Genomic DNA, 16,634 nt, shown 5'->3' on the forward strand with positions numbered 1-16,634 from the left:
TTTTACTACAACTGTGTTTTTAATTGAAGGTCTTACCTTTCTCAGGGTGGGGTTTTTTTGGAGTTTTTTTTTTTTTTTTTGGTGTTAATAGGAATTGAACTCAGGACCTTACACATGCTAGGTAAGCATCTACTACTGGCCTATATCCCCAGCCTCTCCTCTATTTTCTGGTTGTGTTTAAAAGCTGTTTGTTTATAATATTAATACTTATCAAATAGGAATTAATTATAAAGTATTTCTTTTAATTATTTCATAAATTATTTTCTCTCCAATTTAGTATAATATAAAAGGAGGTCGTAGTCTACAAAACCGAGAGAAGCGTTTTAAGAAATTTATTTCAGATAATCCAGGACCTGCAAGCTATGATCAGTCTTACCCTGGAACATTAAATATCCTGAACAGAAAGGTACTGGAAGCTAAAATGAGTTTTCAATCAGTATGTTGCTATTTCATATTATGATTTGAATGACATTGCTTTTATTTAAAATAAAATTGAATAGGTTTAATGTTTTATGTGATGTTAAGTACATTTTAAAAAGATATACTATAAAAATTAGTAGATATGCTAGTATCCATATTATAGTTTGTAATTAAATGCTCATTGATGTTTGTAAATTTTAGTTTTCAAGAGTTTTATTATCTGACTTCATTTTTGCTCTTAATAAATGTGTAATCATTTCAAGTGGTTTTGGTGAATAGGAAGAAGGTGATTTTAAATATCACCTGTTTAACTATATATCGAATATTTATATGGAAAGTATTTACCTGTATATAGAAGAGACTGTTCAACGTACTGTTAATAATACAGAGAAATTAAGATATCATATCAATTAAAAAAGGTTAAGATTTAGATGGGTAGCTTCTAATTTAAGGCTAAATGAATGATCATATCATTAAATGTCACGGAAATTTAGAGAAGGATTACTGTGTCATGGGAAAGTATAGTTTGTAGAGAATTTATAGAGGAATTTGGTCTTGTGTTTGGCCTTGAAAAATGGAATTGGTGTATGGATTCCAGACATGGAGCACTATATGAATGAAGATACAGAAGAGGGATTTTATGAGAGGCAGTGGGAAGATTATTTTAATTGGAGTGGAGAATTCGTGTTAGGAGACTAGTAGGTGATATGTTTGGAAACATAAAGAAATATTTTATACCAGTGGCCTAACTTTCTGAAATAAATAATATTTTGTGGGTTTGGTCACAGTTTATTTACAGTGGTTCCCTTCTCCTTATGTCATAATATCTTTACATAGCTCACATTTATTATATTTTAATTGGTTCGCTAAGAGATTATATTTTAGGGATGAGTACTCATTTGAATATTGGCTATACAATAATAATGAGGTTAAATATTCTAAGTACTTAAATGTCAGATATTTTACATGTAGGGAAAAAAATGAATATTTATTTACTAATGTAAGGGTTTATCAAACATATACTGATTGACTATGCATATAGGACATAGTGCTAGATGCTGATAATACATAGAAGACAGATCACTGCTTCTGAGATTTATAATTTCAACAGGGAAGTAATGAATTACATTTGGTACAGTACAGTTTTTGAAATGATATCTTAGAGCCATAATACAATGTTCACTGGTAGCCTAAAATAGAGTCTTTGGAGGGACTAGGAAAAAGAGTTGAACCTAATTTTAAAGAATGATTCACTAAGAGACATATGACCTGCCCAAATTGAACCAGGATGATCAGTTTCAAGTAATGAAATTGAAGGTGCTATTGAAAGCCTACTCAACAAAGAAAAGCCCAGGATCAGATGGATTCTCAGCCAAGTTCTACCAGACCTTTAAAGAAGAACTAACACCACTATTACCAGTCCTCAAATTATTCCATGAACTAGAAAAGGAGGGAACATTCAAAACTCATTCTATGAAGCTAGTAGCACCCTGGTAGCAAAACCAAACAAAGATACATCAGGCAAGGAAAACTTCAGACCAATATCCTTGATGAACATAGATACAAAAATTTCTAATAAAATATTGGCAGACCACATACCAAAGCACATTTAAAAGAGTGCACCATGATCAAGTGAGTTTCATCATAGGGATGCAAGTTTGGTTCAACATATGGAAATCAATAAGCGTAATTCACTACACAAATAGATTTGAAGACAACAATCATGTGGTTATCTCAATAAATGCAGAAAAAGCGTTTGCCAAAATAAAGTATCCATTTATGTTTAAAACACTAGAAAAACTAGGGATAGTAAGAGTGAATTTTAATACTGAAAAAGTTGTATATAGGCCAACATCATTTAAAAGAAACTGAAAGCATTCCCTCTAAAAATTGGAATAAGACAGGGATGCCCCCTTTTACCACTTCTATTCAACATAGTTCTTGAAAATCTAGTCAGAGCAATTAAAAATAAAGAAATTAAAGGGATACAAATAGGAAAAGAAGAGCTCAAACTGTTTGCTAATGACATTATCCTATTTAGAAGACCCAAAAAACTACCGTAAAACTTCTAGAACTCATAAACGGATTCAGCAGTGTAGCAGGATACAAAGTTAACACCCACAAATCAACTGCATTTCTATATACCAATGATGAATCAGCTGAAGGAGAAATTAGGAAAACTATCCCATTCACAGTAGCTTAAAAAAAGAGTCTTTGGAATCTGGGAATCAGTTTTAAAAAAGAGGTAAAAGACCTCTACAATGAAAACTAGAGATCACTAAAGAAAGAAGTTGAAGGAGACCTTAGAGGAAGGAAAGCTCTCCCATGTTCTTGGATAAAGTGCCATATAGATTTAATTCAATTCCTATTAAAAATTCCAATGACATTCTTTCATTTAAAATTTTTTTTCATACATGTGTATAGGTAATGATGTCTGTCTCATTCTATTGTCCTTCCCATTCCCTACCTCTCCCCTCACTCCCCTCTCCATAATCCAAAATTCCTTCATTGTTCCATCCCCTCTCCCCCAACTATGCATCAGCATCAGCTTATCAGAAAACATTTGGCCTTACATATTTTGGGTTGGGCTTATTTTACTTAGCATGATATTCTCTAGTTCTATCCATTTACCTGCAAATGCCATAATTTCATTCTTCTTTAAGGCTGAGTAATATTCCATTGTGTATATGTAACCACATTTTTTTTTATCCATTCATCTGTTGAAGGGCATCTAAGTTTGTTCCATAGTTTAGCTATTATGAATTGAACTGCTATAAACATTGACGTGGCTACGTTACTATAGTATGCTTATTTTAAGTCCTTTGGGTATAAACCAAGGAGTGGGATAGCTGGGTCAAATGGTGGTTCCATTCCCAATTTTCTGAGAAATCTCCATTCTGCTTTAATGGTTGCACCAATCTGCAGTCCCACAAACAATATAAGTATATCTTCTCCCCCACATCCTCACCAACACTTCTTATTGCTTATATTCTTGATACATGCCATTCTGACTAGAGTAACTGGGAATCAATCTAACAAAAGCTATCTCTAATAGCTAGAGATGATGAATGTTGTTTTTCCTGTGTTTGTTGATTGATTGTATTTCTTCTGTGAATTGTCTGTTTAATTCCTTAGCCCACTTATAGATTGGGTTATTTGTTTTTTAGTGTTAAGTTTTTTGTGTTCTTTTTATATCCTGGAGATAAGTGCTGTATCGGAGGTGCATGTGGTAAGCATTTTCTCCCATTCTGTAAGTTCTCTCTTCACGTTATTGATTATTTCTTTTGCTGAGAAGAAGCTTTTTAGTTTGAATCCATCTCATTTATTGATTCTTTCTTTTACTTCTTGCGCTTTAGGAATCTTGTTGAGGAAGTTATGTCCTAAGCTGACATGATGAAGATTTGGGCCTACTTTTTCTTCTTTTAGGCACAGGGTCTCTGTTCTAGTGCCTAAGTCTTCCATCCACTTTGAGTTGAATTTTGTGCAGGGTGAGAGATAGAGGTTCATTTTGCTACATATGAATTTCCAGTTTTTACAGCACAATTTGATGAATAGGCTATCTTTTCTCCAATGTGTATTTTTGGCACCTTTGTCTAATATGAGATAACCGTATTTATGTGGGTTTGTCTTTGTGTCTTCTATTTTGTACCATTGGTTTATATGTCTATTTTGGTGTCAATACCATGCTGTTTTTGTTTCTATTGCTCTGTAGTATAGTTTAAAGTCACATAGTGTGATGCCCTCTGCTTCACTCTTCTTGCTAAGGATTGCCTGGCTATTCTGGGTCTCTTATTTTTTCAAATGAATTTCATAATTGCTTTCTCTATTTCTATGAGGAATGTAATTGGGATTTTAGTAGGAATTGCATTGAATCTGTATAAAACTTTTGGTATTATGACCATTTTGACAATATTAATTCTGCCTATCCAAGAGCATGGAAGAACTTTCCACCTTCTAAGGTCTGCTTCAATTTCTTTCTTTAGTGTTATGTAGTTCTCATTGTAGAGGTCTTTCACCACTTTTGTTAGATTGATTCCTAAATTTTTTTTTTTTTTTGAGACTATTGTGAATGGGGTAGTTTTCCTAATTTCTCTTGCAGTGGATTTTTTGCCTATGTAGAGAAATACATTTGATTTATGGGTATTGATTTTATATCCTGATACTTTGCTGAATTCATTTATGAATTATAAAAGTTTTCTGGTGGAATTTCTTGGATCTTCTAAATATAGACTCATGGCATTGTCAAATAGTGACGGTTTGAGTTCTTCTTTTCCTATTCATATCTCTTTAATTTCTTTTGTCTGTCTGATTGCTCTGGCTAGAGTTTCAAGGATGTTGTTGAATAACATGGTGAAAGAGGGCATCCCTGTCTTGTTCCAGTTTTTAGAGGGAATGCTTTTGTTTCCATTTAGATTGATGTTGGGCATGGACTTAGCATAGATAACTTTTACAATATTAAGGTATGTCCCTACAGTCCCTAGTTTTTCTAGTTTTTGAACATGAGGAGGTGCTGTATTTTGTCAAATGCTTTTTGTGCATCTATTGAGATAATCATATGATTCTTGTCTTTAAGTCTTCTGATGTGATATATTATGTTTATTGATTTCTGTATGTTGAACCAACCTTTTAATTTCAGGAATGAACACCACTTGATCTGTTGTACTCTCTTTTTAATATGTTTTTGTAAGTGATTTGTCAGAATTTTATTGAGAATGTTTGCATCTATGGTCATGAGGGATACTGACCTGAAGTTTTCTTTCCTTGATGTGTCTTTGTCTGGTTGTGGTATCAGGGTGGTACTAGCCTCATAGAATGAGTTTGGTAGGATTCCCTCCTTTCCTATTTCATGGAATAATTTGAGGAGTATTGGTGTTAATTCTTCTTTGGAGGTCTTGTAGAACTCAATTGAGAATCCATCTGGTCCTGGGCTATTATTGGTTGGTAGGCTTTTGATGGAGTCTTCTATTTCATTGCTTGAAATTGATCTGTTTAAATTGTGTATTTCCTCCTGCATCAGTTTGGGTAGATCATATGTCTTTAGAAATTTGTCGATGTCTTCAATTTTTCCTATTTTAATGGAGTATAAATTTTAAAAATAATTTTTAATTATCTTCTGTATTTCAGTAATATCTATTGTGGTATTTCTGATTTCATAATGAATTTTAATAATTTGAGTTTTCTATCTCTCTTTGTTATATTTTTTTCAAAGAACCAACTTTTTGTTTTGTCAGTTTTTTTAGTTGTTTCTTTTGTTTCAATTTTATTGATTTTTAGCTCTGATTTTAATTATTTCCTGTCTTCTGTTGCTTTTGGTGTTGATTTGTTCTTCTTTTCCTAGGTCTTTGAGATGTAATGTTAGGTCATTTATGTGTTGACTTTTGATTCTTTTAGTGTTTGAGCTCAATCAGTGAATTTTCCTCTTAGCACTGCCTTCATAGTGTCCCAGAGATTTTGATGTGTTGTATCGGTGTTCTTATTGACCTCTATCTATGTATTTTTTGTTTCTTCCTTGATCTTCTTTTATCCATTCATCATTCAGTAGCATGCTATTTAGACTCCAGGTGTTGGATAGCTTCTATTTTTTTTTAAGTTTATTGTTGATTTCTAATTTTATTCCATAATGATCTGATAGAATTCAGGGTAGTAGTTCTGTTTTTTTGTATTTGCTTAGTTGTTCTGTGGTACAACATGTGGTCTATTTTAGAGAAGGATCCATGTGCTCCTGAGAATAAAGTATTTGCGTGATGATGGATGAAATACTCTAAATATGTCTGTTAAGTCTAAATCACTGATTTTATTATTTAGTTCTACAGTTTCTTTGTTGGTTTTTGTGTGGAAGATCTATATAGTGGTGAGAGAGGTGTGTTAAAGTCACCTAGTATTATTGTGTTGTGGTTTGATTTTTGAAGTTAGAGGGATTTGTATGATCTATGTAGATGCTCCACTATTAGGGGCATATATATTTATGATTGTTATGTGTTGTTGGTGTATGATTCCTATAAGCAGTATGAAATGTCCTTAGTTATTCCTTCTGACTAACTTTGACTTGAAGTCCACTTTGTCTGATATGAGAATGGAGACCCCTGCTTGTTTACACAGTCCATGTGAGTGATATGTTTTCTCCCAACCTTTCACCTTCAGTCTGTGGATGTCTTTTCCTAGGAGGTGAGTCTCTTGAAGACAGCATATTGTGTCTTTTTTTTTTTTTTTTTTTAATTCAATCTGCCAGTCTCTGTCTTTTGATTGATGAGTTTAGGCCATTAACATTCATAATTATTATTGAGATATGATTTGTATTCAGGGTCATTTTGGTTTATTTTTGGGTTTTATGTTGACTTAGTTTCTCTTTTGATTGAACTTTCCTTTAGTGTAGTTCCTCCATTTGCTGACTTGCATTTTTTCATTTCTTCCTCATGCAATATTTTGCTGGGATTGTTCTGTAGTGCAGGTTTTTGAGTTATGGATTCTTCTAACTTCTGTTTATTGTGGGAAGTTTTTATTTCATCTTCAAATCTGAAGTTTAATTTTGCTGGATATAAAATTCTTGGTTGGCATTCATTTTCTTTCAGAGCTTAAATATGTTATTCCAGGACCTCCTGGCTTTGAGTGTTTGTGTTAAGAAATCAGCTGATATCCAAATTTCTTTTGCCCTATATGTGATTTTTTTTTTCTCTCACAGTCTTTAAAATTCTATTGTTATTCTCTGTGTTAGTCATTTTCATTATAATGTGCCTTGGTATAGTTCTGTGTAATTTTGAATATTTAGGGTCCTGTAAGCCTCTTATAGTTGATTTTCCATTTCATTCTTTAGATTTGGAAGTCTTCTGTATTATGTCACTTAAAAGATTGTGCATTCCTTTGGTTTGTATCTCCACTCCTTCTTCTACTCTGATAAATCTTAAATTTGGCCTTTTCATGTTATCCCATATTTCTTGGAAGTTCTCTTCATGGATTCTTACCATCTTCTCTGTGTGGTTAACTTTATTTTCAGGAGTATATATTTTGTCCTCATTGCCTGAGATTCTGTCTTCCATGTAGTGTAGTCTCTTGGTGATATTTTCCATTAAATTTTTAATTTGGTTTATTATTTCCTTCATTTCAAGGATTTCTGCTTGATTCCTTTTTTTTTTTTTTTAAGTTGTTGACCTTTATTTCATTCATTTGTTTTTATGCGGTGCTGAGAATCGAACCCAATGCCTCACACATGCTAGGCAAGTGCTTCACCTCTGAGCCACAACTCCAGCCCTGCTTAATTCCTTTTTATAATCTTTGCCTTGTTATTAAGGTGAGCTTTCACTTCCTATATTTTCTCTTCAATACCATCTCTTATTTTGAAGATCAGTCTAACCACGTATTTTCTAAACTCCTTCTCTACTGTGTTGTCTATGGATTCTATTGTTGGAACATCTTGGTTTGTTTGAGGCACTTTTTCCCTTGTTTTTTTTCATGTTGTTTGGGTGTCTGTCATCTTGCCTTATGGAGCTGAGGCAGTACAGTTTCTACCCTGTAGTCTTTTAGTGTTCCTGAAGGCTTCCAGTACCTCACCTTTAAGGAGGAGATTAATGCAAACTATATACCACCTTAAACCAAATGACTTCTATTAGGCATTTCAGTTTTGTCACAATAGACAGAAGTGAAGTGTTTTATTGTTGTCTACAATATAAACAGTAAGTTTGCTAAAAGGGTTTACCATTTCAAATAGTAGACAGTGAGGGAACAGAAGTAGTGTAAGATGTGATGTTTATGAGACAGATGGAGAGAAGATAGAGGTAAAAATTTATAGTAAGAGCAAGGGAGGAATTTTAGAGGATGGCTGTTAGTATGAGAAGTGAGAAAGAGAATCTAGGGAAACAGGTGGGTGAGATTAAAAAATGTACACATTTTTTGTAAAAAGTAAAATTATAAGAATACACAACGAAACTGTCATATAATATTCAGATATCTATTCCTTAATAAATTGATGCATGAAAACTATTTGGATTCAAAGATGGTAGAGGTGTGAGACAGAGGGTGGAAAATAAATAAAGGAGGAAAGACTCAATAGAAAATTGAACAATTGTTTCCTTTGGCTTTCAAAAATGTTCTCAGCTTCCTTTCTCCTCCAATAGGTGTGGTTGTCTGAAGTTTGATGTTAGCTCAGTCCAGTGGGCAGGTTGGGAGGGTTAGGCAAGATGCCCTCACACCCTCTTATAGTCTTCCCATCTTATAGCTGTCCCCTTCCATCCCTGCATACTTCAGGACTCACTGAGCTGGAGAGAGCCCCGTTTTTTCCAGTTTCTACAACCTGTGTTACCCGAGGGAACTGCCTCTAGTTTCTGGCTTTCCACAGGCTTTCCAGACCCAGACTGGCCCACACAAACTCACCCGCAATCTGATGGACCTAAGTTTCAGCTTGCCCAGACCCTGTCTTGCTGCAGTCCCAAGATCTCAATACCCTTTCAACTTGCAGAGAGACCACCAGGGATGCACTCACATAAAAGAGTGACCCTGCAAAGAGGCAGTCAGATGGCAGACACTACCACACTGAGTAGAAAGACCTCAAGTGCAACCAGACCTGCAGGTACCCCTATAATCTCCATGCCCTGGTCTGAGTCCCCAGACTGAGGTGACTACAACCCTAAATGGCAGTGGCCAGCAGTGGCGAACCTGTAGGCCCTGGCTATTGTCCTAAGATGGTGGCAACTGCTTATAACCAAACCTGGGGGTACTGTGACAATGGACTTCCAGGCAACAGTGGGCAGCAGGCAATCTGCTGGTGGTCTGAAGGCAGTTGCAGGCTAACAGTGGAGGATTATTAGATGGTTGTTGGACAGTGGGTGATGGGTAGGTGAAAGGTGGGCAGTGGGCAAATGGGAAAATGGCCAATGATAGGCAGTGGTCAGTGAGCGATCTGCACTCAAAAGTCTGTTAAAATGCTGGTAGATGGCAGCTTATTGCAGTGAACAAATGGAGTAAACATTAGGGGATTGGGCAGCAAAGACTGTCTTGAAGAGCAACAGTATTTTCTCTGTTTGAGTCCCAAGTTATGGAGCTACAAGGAATGCAGCCTCTCTCTAGTCTATAATCTTGGATCTCTTCCCAATGACATTTTTCACAGAAATAGAAAAAGTAGACATTTGGAAAAATAAGAGGTTCAGAATAGCCAAAGCAGTCTTTAATGAGAAAAACAAAGGAGGAGGCATCACAATACTAGGCCTTAAATTATACTACAGTGCTCAAGTAACAAAAACAGCATGGTATTGGCATCTAAACAGGCATGAAGACCAATGTGATAGAATAGAAGACACAGAGACAAACCCACAAAAATACAGTTATACTAGACAAAGGTACCAAAAACCCACTGGAGAAAAGATAGCCTATTCAATAAATGGTACTGGGAAAACTGAAATTCCATATGTAGTAGAATGAAATTAAACCCCTATCTCTACCCTGCACAAAACTCAAAGTGGATCAAAGACCTAGGTATTAGACCAGAAACTCTGCACCTACAGATTATGTAGGCCCAACACTCCAATGCGTTTGTTTAGGAGTTGACTTCCTTAATAAGATTCCTAAAGTGCAAGAAGTTAAATGAAAAATCAGTAAATGGAATGGCATCAAACTAAAAAGCTGCTTTCTAGCAAAGGAAATGAGAGTGAGAAGAGAGAGCCTACAGAATGGGAGAAAATCTTTGCCACCTGCACCTCAGATAGAGCATTAATATCCAGGATATATAAAGAACTCAAAAAACTTAAAACCAAAACAACAAATAATCAATAAATGGGCTAAGGAACTGAACAGCTATTTCACAGAAGAAATACAGTCAGTCAACAAATGTATGAAAAAATGTTCAACATCCCTTGCAATCAGAGAAATGCAAATCAAAACTACACTGAGGTTTTATCTCCAATTAGAATGGCAATTATCAAGAAAACAAGAACAAATGTTGGTGAGGATATGGGGGAAAAGGGTATAGTCATATATTGCTTGTGGAACTGCAAATTGGTAAAACCACTCTGGAGAGCAGTATGGAAAGTCCTCAAAAAAAAAAAAAAAAATAGGAATGGAATCACCATTTTACCCAGTTATCCCACTCCTTGGTATATATTCAAAGGAATTAAAATGTGCATATTACAGTGACATAGCCACATCATTGTTTATAGCAGCACAATTCACAATAACTAAGCTATGGAATCAATCTAGGTGCCCATCAACAGATGAATGGATAAAGAAATTATGATGAATAATTATGAATATTACTCCTTCATAAAGAATGAGCCAAGTGTTATGGTGCACACCTTTATTCCCAGCAGCTCAGGACTCTGAGGCAGGAGGAGTTCAAAACCAGTCTCAGGATCTTAGGCCCTAAGCAACTTAAAACCCTGTCTCTAAATAAAATATAAAAATGACTGGGGATGTCGCAGTAGTTAAGTGCCCTTGAGTTCAATCCCCGGTATAAAAAAAAAAAAAAAAAAAAAAAAAAAAAGAAAAAAAAGTTGCTTTTGACATTCGCTGGTAAATTGGTGAATTTCGAAACTATCATGCTAAGTGAAATAAGCCAATCCCAAAAAACCGAAAAGCAAGTGTTTTCTCTGATATGTGGAACTAACCCAGAGGGGAAGAATAGAAGTTCAATAGATTAGACCAAGGTGGGTGAAGGAAAGGGAGTGGGTGTCGGGGGTTCGGCCACATCCAGAGAGGATGAGGGAAGGAATAACTATTGGAGGATGGTGCTGGCTATAAATCAATTACTAATAGGATTATTTATTCAATAAACCAAGAACCAATACTCTTTTCAAATGGAAGGAGGTGTGGCAGATAGGGCCATACCAGATCTGGCCTCCAGTAAGATAGAGAACCACACCTTCACCTTTATTTGTAGTCACAAAGGTAAAGGGGCCTGGACAGGAGGGGCTTCTTCTGTGAGGAACAGGATGGGGTGGAGTTAGGGAAGCCATTTGCTTAGGGAATTAGCACATTCTGAGAAAGTGAGCCACTCTACACAGGACCTCTTACTCCCTGGGACCTAAAACAGTCTCCTATGACTGTCAGTCAGTTCCTGGGAGTCAGACCTTTGTATCCCATGGTTCAGCCAAACCTGATTCTGCTAGACATGGATGGCTCCCCACAAAGGGGATAGAAATTGGAAAGATAATGAAAAGAATCTGACATAATTTTCCTATGTACATATATGAATACGCCACAGTGAATTCCACCATGTGCATCCACAAGACTAGGGCCCTAATTAGAATAACATATATTCCATGCATGTATAATTTTATCAAAATGAACTCTACTGTAATGTATAACTAAAAAGAACAAAAAAAAAAATAGAAAAGTATGATTCACTAAGTAGTTAGAAGAATGGCTAGAAACAGTCTGAGAAATCCACATGGATGAAGACTTTGAGGTGTTTAGTAGCGTGGTATGTTCAGGGCAATACAGAGTTCTTTGGAATATTTGGAGTATAGTTTTTAGGGAGAGCAACAGGAAGTAGGGGATGGAAAAGGAGATAAGGGCTATATTTTGGAAAGCCTTGACATGCCCCAAATACTTTTCAAGTACAACTTGGTAATTAACCTCAAATCATTAAAACCACTTTTCCCCCCCTGTTTCCATGTAGACATATTGTAGACATTTTCCAGCTATGTAGCCTGCATAATTAGTGTATTTATATGAGGCACTGGTAATGTGGAGATGAGTCAGGAGTTTTGAGGAATGAAGCCAGAAAATGTTACTGAAAAATAGTTTGTTTTTCTATGGCAGGTACTATAATAACGTTTGCTTATGTGGCTTTTTTTTAATGAAATAAAAGAAATTTAATTTCAGAATATTACATGAATAGAAAAGAAAGACAATGCATACAATGTTTCTTTACAATTACACACACACACACACACACACACACACATGTATATATAGTAAATAAGAATGAATAAAAAATGGTGAAACTTTGTCTTAAGAAACCTTGCTTCTGTTGTTGAGCAGGTTCATATAGTGCAAAAACAACCCTTGCTATGACAATAGGACAGTAGGACCCTGGGGTGAGGATGTTTTTCCCAGCAGGTTCTGCTGGTCCCTAAATATGTAAGGGGCAAACTCAATGGCTCTTTGGCTCAGGCTGTGGCCTCACACACTCTGGTTTCCATGGTAACCCAAGCATTGGGGCTATTTGTGCTCCACCTTCTCACTAGCCCTCCTCCATCAAGATCTTGCATCAGCTGTCTGGAAACGCCAGCTTTCTACAGCTGAGTTTGCCATGGGGCTAATTACCACTGGTGCAAGAGTTTGTGCATCTTAGGAACCCAAATCTGCCCCAAATTTTGGAATATCCTGCTGGTGTCCAGTTTTAAATCTAGGTCTTATCCTTCAGTGTGAAGGTTTCAGGGCACAGGAGGAAAGGGATGAGTGCAATGTACAAAGTTGCTCTCCCTGCCCTTTCTGTTGCAGTCATTTCTCCCGCCTCCCAACTACTGTCAGTCTGTGAACATCCTAGCTAGCTATTGGTCCCCTGTTAACCCGGTGGAATTCAACTGCTTCACGGTAGCTACCTGCCATCTTTTCTCTTTCTTTTCTCTCCCCCTGACTTGCTGTCTCTCTCCTCCTCACCTTTCCACTCTTTCTTGGCATGCCCTTTCTCTTTCCCTTTCTTTTCCTCTCATTTTCTCTCTTACCCTGCAGGGAGACACTCTGTTTGCTCAATAAACTCCCTTATGTGATTTCCCGTGTCCTGTGTGGTTTCCGTGGGATCTCTTACAATGAGGATCTCTGCTGGGGAAAGTTTTATACAGATAAGACCTCTGAAGGGAGCCATCAGCTTCCAGCCTCTGTATGGGGCCTTGTTAAGAAGTGACAAAGCAGGGCATGTTTTTTCTTTTTGAATTAATATTTGCTTTACTAAGCAAGACTCAAGTGAGACAATTCTCTTATGATAGTTTTAATACTAATAGCATATATTCTTGTAGTTTGTAAGTTTAGACTTGAATTCACTCCTTTAAGTTACATTTACTAAATAAACATTTTTGGTTTAATTTTAAAAATATTAGGTTAATATTTGTAGTTGCCTTTTTATAACTTTTAATATTTGTTTCTTTTCATTCCCTTTTTGCTTGACTTTGAATGAAAATCATAAAATGTTTTCCTTAAAGAAAATTTCAAGAGCATCTACAATTAACAGAAGCATTGATGTTCCTTCAATTCCTTCTTGTGGGCAATCATATGGTTATAATATTAATGAGGATGGCAGTATTATAAAACGCTTTCCACCTGCTAATGACCACACACTAGGGCCAGCGTACTACAAACCTCAATTTGTAAGTATAATCCAGTTTGGAAGTTCGTTTATAATTGTATAGTTTTCAATTCATGTAACACTAACAAATACACCTGCAAATTTCAGTGGCTTCATACAGTTGAATTTCTTTTTCTCATGCATATGGGCATCTACAGTCAGTTAGCAGAAGAGGATGAAGGTTTATGAGTGAGAGGTTTCTGTAGGCAAGGCATATGTACATATAGTCTCACTATATATCCAGGTGGCAGAACAAAGAAGTGTAAATTCTAGAAGTTCTTGTCATGATGTATAATCATATGAAATACACAGATAATATTTTCTTGAATTTGAAAAGGAATATGAGCATTTCATTTATAAAAGAATATAAATTATAAAAGAATATAAACTTAATATAATCATAATTTATTTCACAAATGATTATAAAAAATATAAGGAGCTTCTTTTTGATTGAAATATCAAACATAGTATAGCAGATCTATCTTGTTGAGAGCTTAAGTTTCAAACCTAGCCAGAGTTGAGTCAAGATTTCATTCAGTCAGATAAATATATATTAGTCCTCCATAAACAGATAATAAAGATAGATGGTATGTTGTGTCTTACTCAGTTATAAGACAGAAGTACATAATACTTTGAACTTATTTTTATGAGGTCTTTTATGAGGTCTGGAAGAAGTAATCCTACCAAGAAAAATGGTAAAAATTAGGCATAGATTTAATGAAAGTCAGAACAGACACCTTGGGCAAAGAATAGATATTCTTAGGATTTGATTTAATCTTCATTCTCAGTGCACTACAGTTATTTGTATGTGTTTTTGTCTTTGGATGTAGGCCCAAGCACCTTCAGAAACTATTTGGATTATGGTAGTTGATATTTTGGGGAGTCTTGGGGTCTGATATCCTTTGAATTGTTAATAGCTTTTTCTTAAAATATTTTTATTGTAATTTATATAATATATGAAAAACAGATAATGCAACAGGAAAATGGCATCAGTGGGTACACACGGCAGAGAATACAGAATTTAGAGAAGTAGTACAGGCAGATCACTAAACAAGCAACAAACCCTGGGTATGGGTGGAGTTCTGATTTTTAGAGTTGTTACATTATATTATAAAAATGTCTGTTTCAACAAAAAGTTATGAAACACATAAAGAATTGAAATATGGCCTATATACATAAGAGAAACTGTTCTTGAGGAGGCCAGGTTGTTGGATTTACTAAACCAAGTCTTTAAATCAGCTATTTAAAATATATTCAAAGGACTAAAAGAAATTATATCTAAAGAACTTAAGGAAAGTATAAGAACAATATATCACCAAATAGAATCAATAAAGAAGAGAAAGACATTATAGAAAAAGAAAATAAGTGGAAATTTCAGAATTGAAAAGAAATAATGGAAATGAAAAACTTGCTACAGTAACCCAACAGCAGATTTGAACTGGGAGAGGAAAGAATCTGTCAACTTGAAGAAAAGTCAGTTGATATTATGCAATCTGTTAAACAGAAAGAAAATAGGATGTAGAAAAATACACATAGTTTCAGAGACATGTGTTTGACTGTTGAACATATCCACAAAGTTGTAATGGGAATCTTAAGGAGAGGAGAGAGAGGGAAAGGGACAAGCGAATACTGAAAAAATAATGTTTGAAAGCATCACCAATATGATGAAGAACATTAATCTAATCATACAAGAAACTCAACCAACTCTTAGTAGGATAAATATAAAGAGATGTGATCAGTGATTAACATTAGGAACTACAGAAGGCTGTAATGTGTTAGTCATCTTTTTGTGACTATGACTAAAATACATGACAAAGAACAATTTAGGGGAAGAAAATTTTGAGTTCTGAGTTTCAGAGGTTCAATCCATGGTCAGCCAGCTCCATTGCTCTGGGCTTGAGGTGGGGCAGAACATCCTGGCAGAAAGGAAACTCTGGAGGAAAGCTGCTTACCTCATGATAGCCAGGAAGCAGAGAGAAGGAGGAGTCTGGGACAGGAAATAATTTTCAAGGGCATACCCTCATTGACCCACCTCCTCCAGGAATGCCCTACGTGCATGCAGTTACTACCCAGTAAAGTAGTCCTTTCAGGTGTTTTAACCCATCAAATGGTTCAATCCACTGATTCGGTTATAGCTCTCATAATCTAATTATTTAATGCTGAACATTCCTGCATTAACACAGGAGCTTTTGGAGGATACCTCATATTCAGACTACAACGTGTGGGATGGTATAATCAAAGTGTGGGAAAAAAGACTGTCAATCATGAATTTTATTATCAAAACTATTCTGTGAAAACTACTGAAAATTAAGACATTCCTAAAGAAATGGCAACAGAATTTTTTTCTTTATAAGAAATACTAAAAAATTTAGGTGGAAATGAAAAGTTATTAGTAACTCAAATTCACACAAAGAATTAAAGAACAATGATAAAATAAATATATAAGGCAGTATTTAACTTAATTTATAACTTTTTTATTCCTATTAATTATGGAAGAAATTAGAAATGATATATTTTGTGTTCAAATATAGGTAGTCTGATATTTTAAGACCTAATGAACTTTCTACATTTTGAAACCTTTGAACAACTTGGTTACTTCTGGTAAACTATAGAATAAGGACATTATAAATTGTATAATAATTTTTCTGTTCCATCCTGAGAATTCCCACTCCTTTCTGGTAATGAGACTTTTGTCTCAAGAATATTTCACTTTCCCTCTCTATGCCAGACCTAGTCTTTTAGGCATTGACAAGCCAATCACCTGTTAATAACAACCTAATTATTAGTTCTTACCAATAGACAGTGGCAAGTATCTTAGCTATTCGGTTAAGATATGCCTTAACAACAGAGATCAGTTTTGTAAAAATTACAGTGAACTTGGTAGAAGTGCTATGGTCCTGATATCAGGATATTTTCTACAAGGTGAAAGATAAGTAATGAGCAG

General features: G+C 35.3%; 1 protein-coding gene across 3 annotated transcripts in view; it reads left to right on the forward strand.

The window, feature by feature from the left end:
• STPG2 (sperm tail PG-rich repeat containing 2) overlaps positions 1-16,634 on the forward strand; it is a 185,479-nt gene that overhangs the window by 11,441 nt on the left and 157,404 nt on the right. For all 3 annotated transcript variants that reach the window (XM_079153827.1, XM_079153829.1, XM_079153828.1), the window contains exons 3-4: positions 278-406; positions 13,548-13,712. In XM_079153827.1, coding sequence (XP_079009953.1) covers positions 278-406; positions 13,548-13,712 — 294 coding nt within the window. The remainder of the gene's footprint in view (positions 1-277; positions 407-13,547; positions 13,713-16,634) is intronic.

This window comes from Sciurus vulgaris (genome assembly GCF_902686455.1).
Source record: "Sciurus vulgaris genome assembly, chromosome: 9".
NCBI lineage: Eukaryota > Metazoa > Chordata > Mammalia > Rodentia > Sciuridae > Sciurus > Sciurus vulgaris.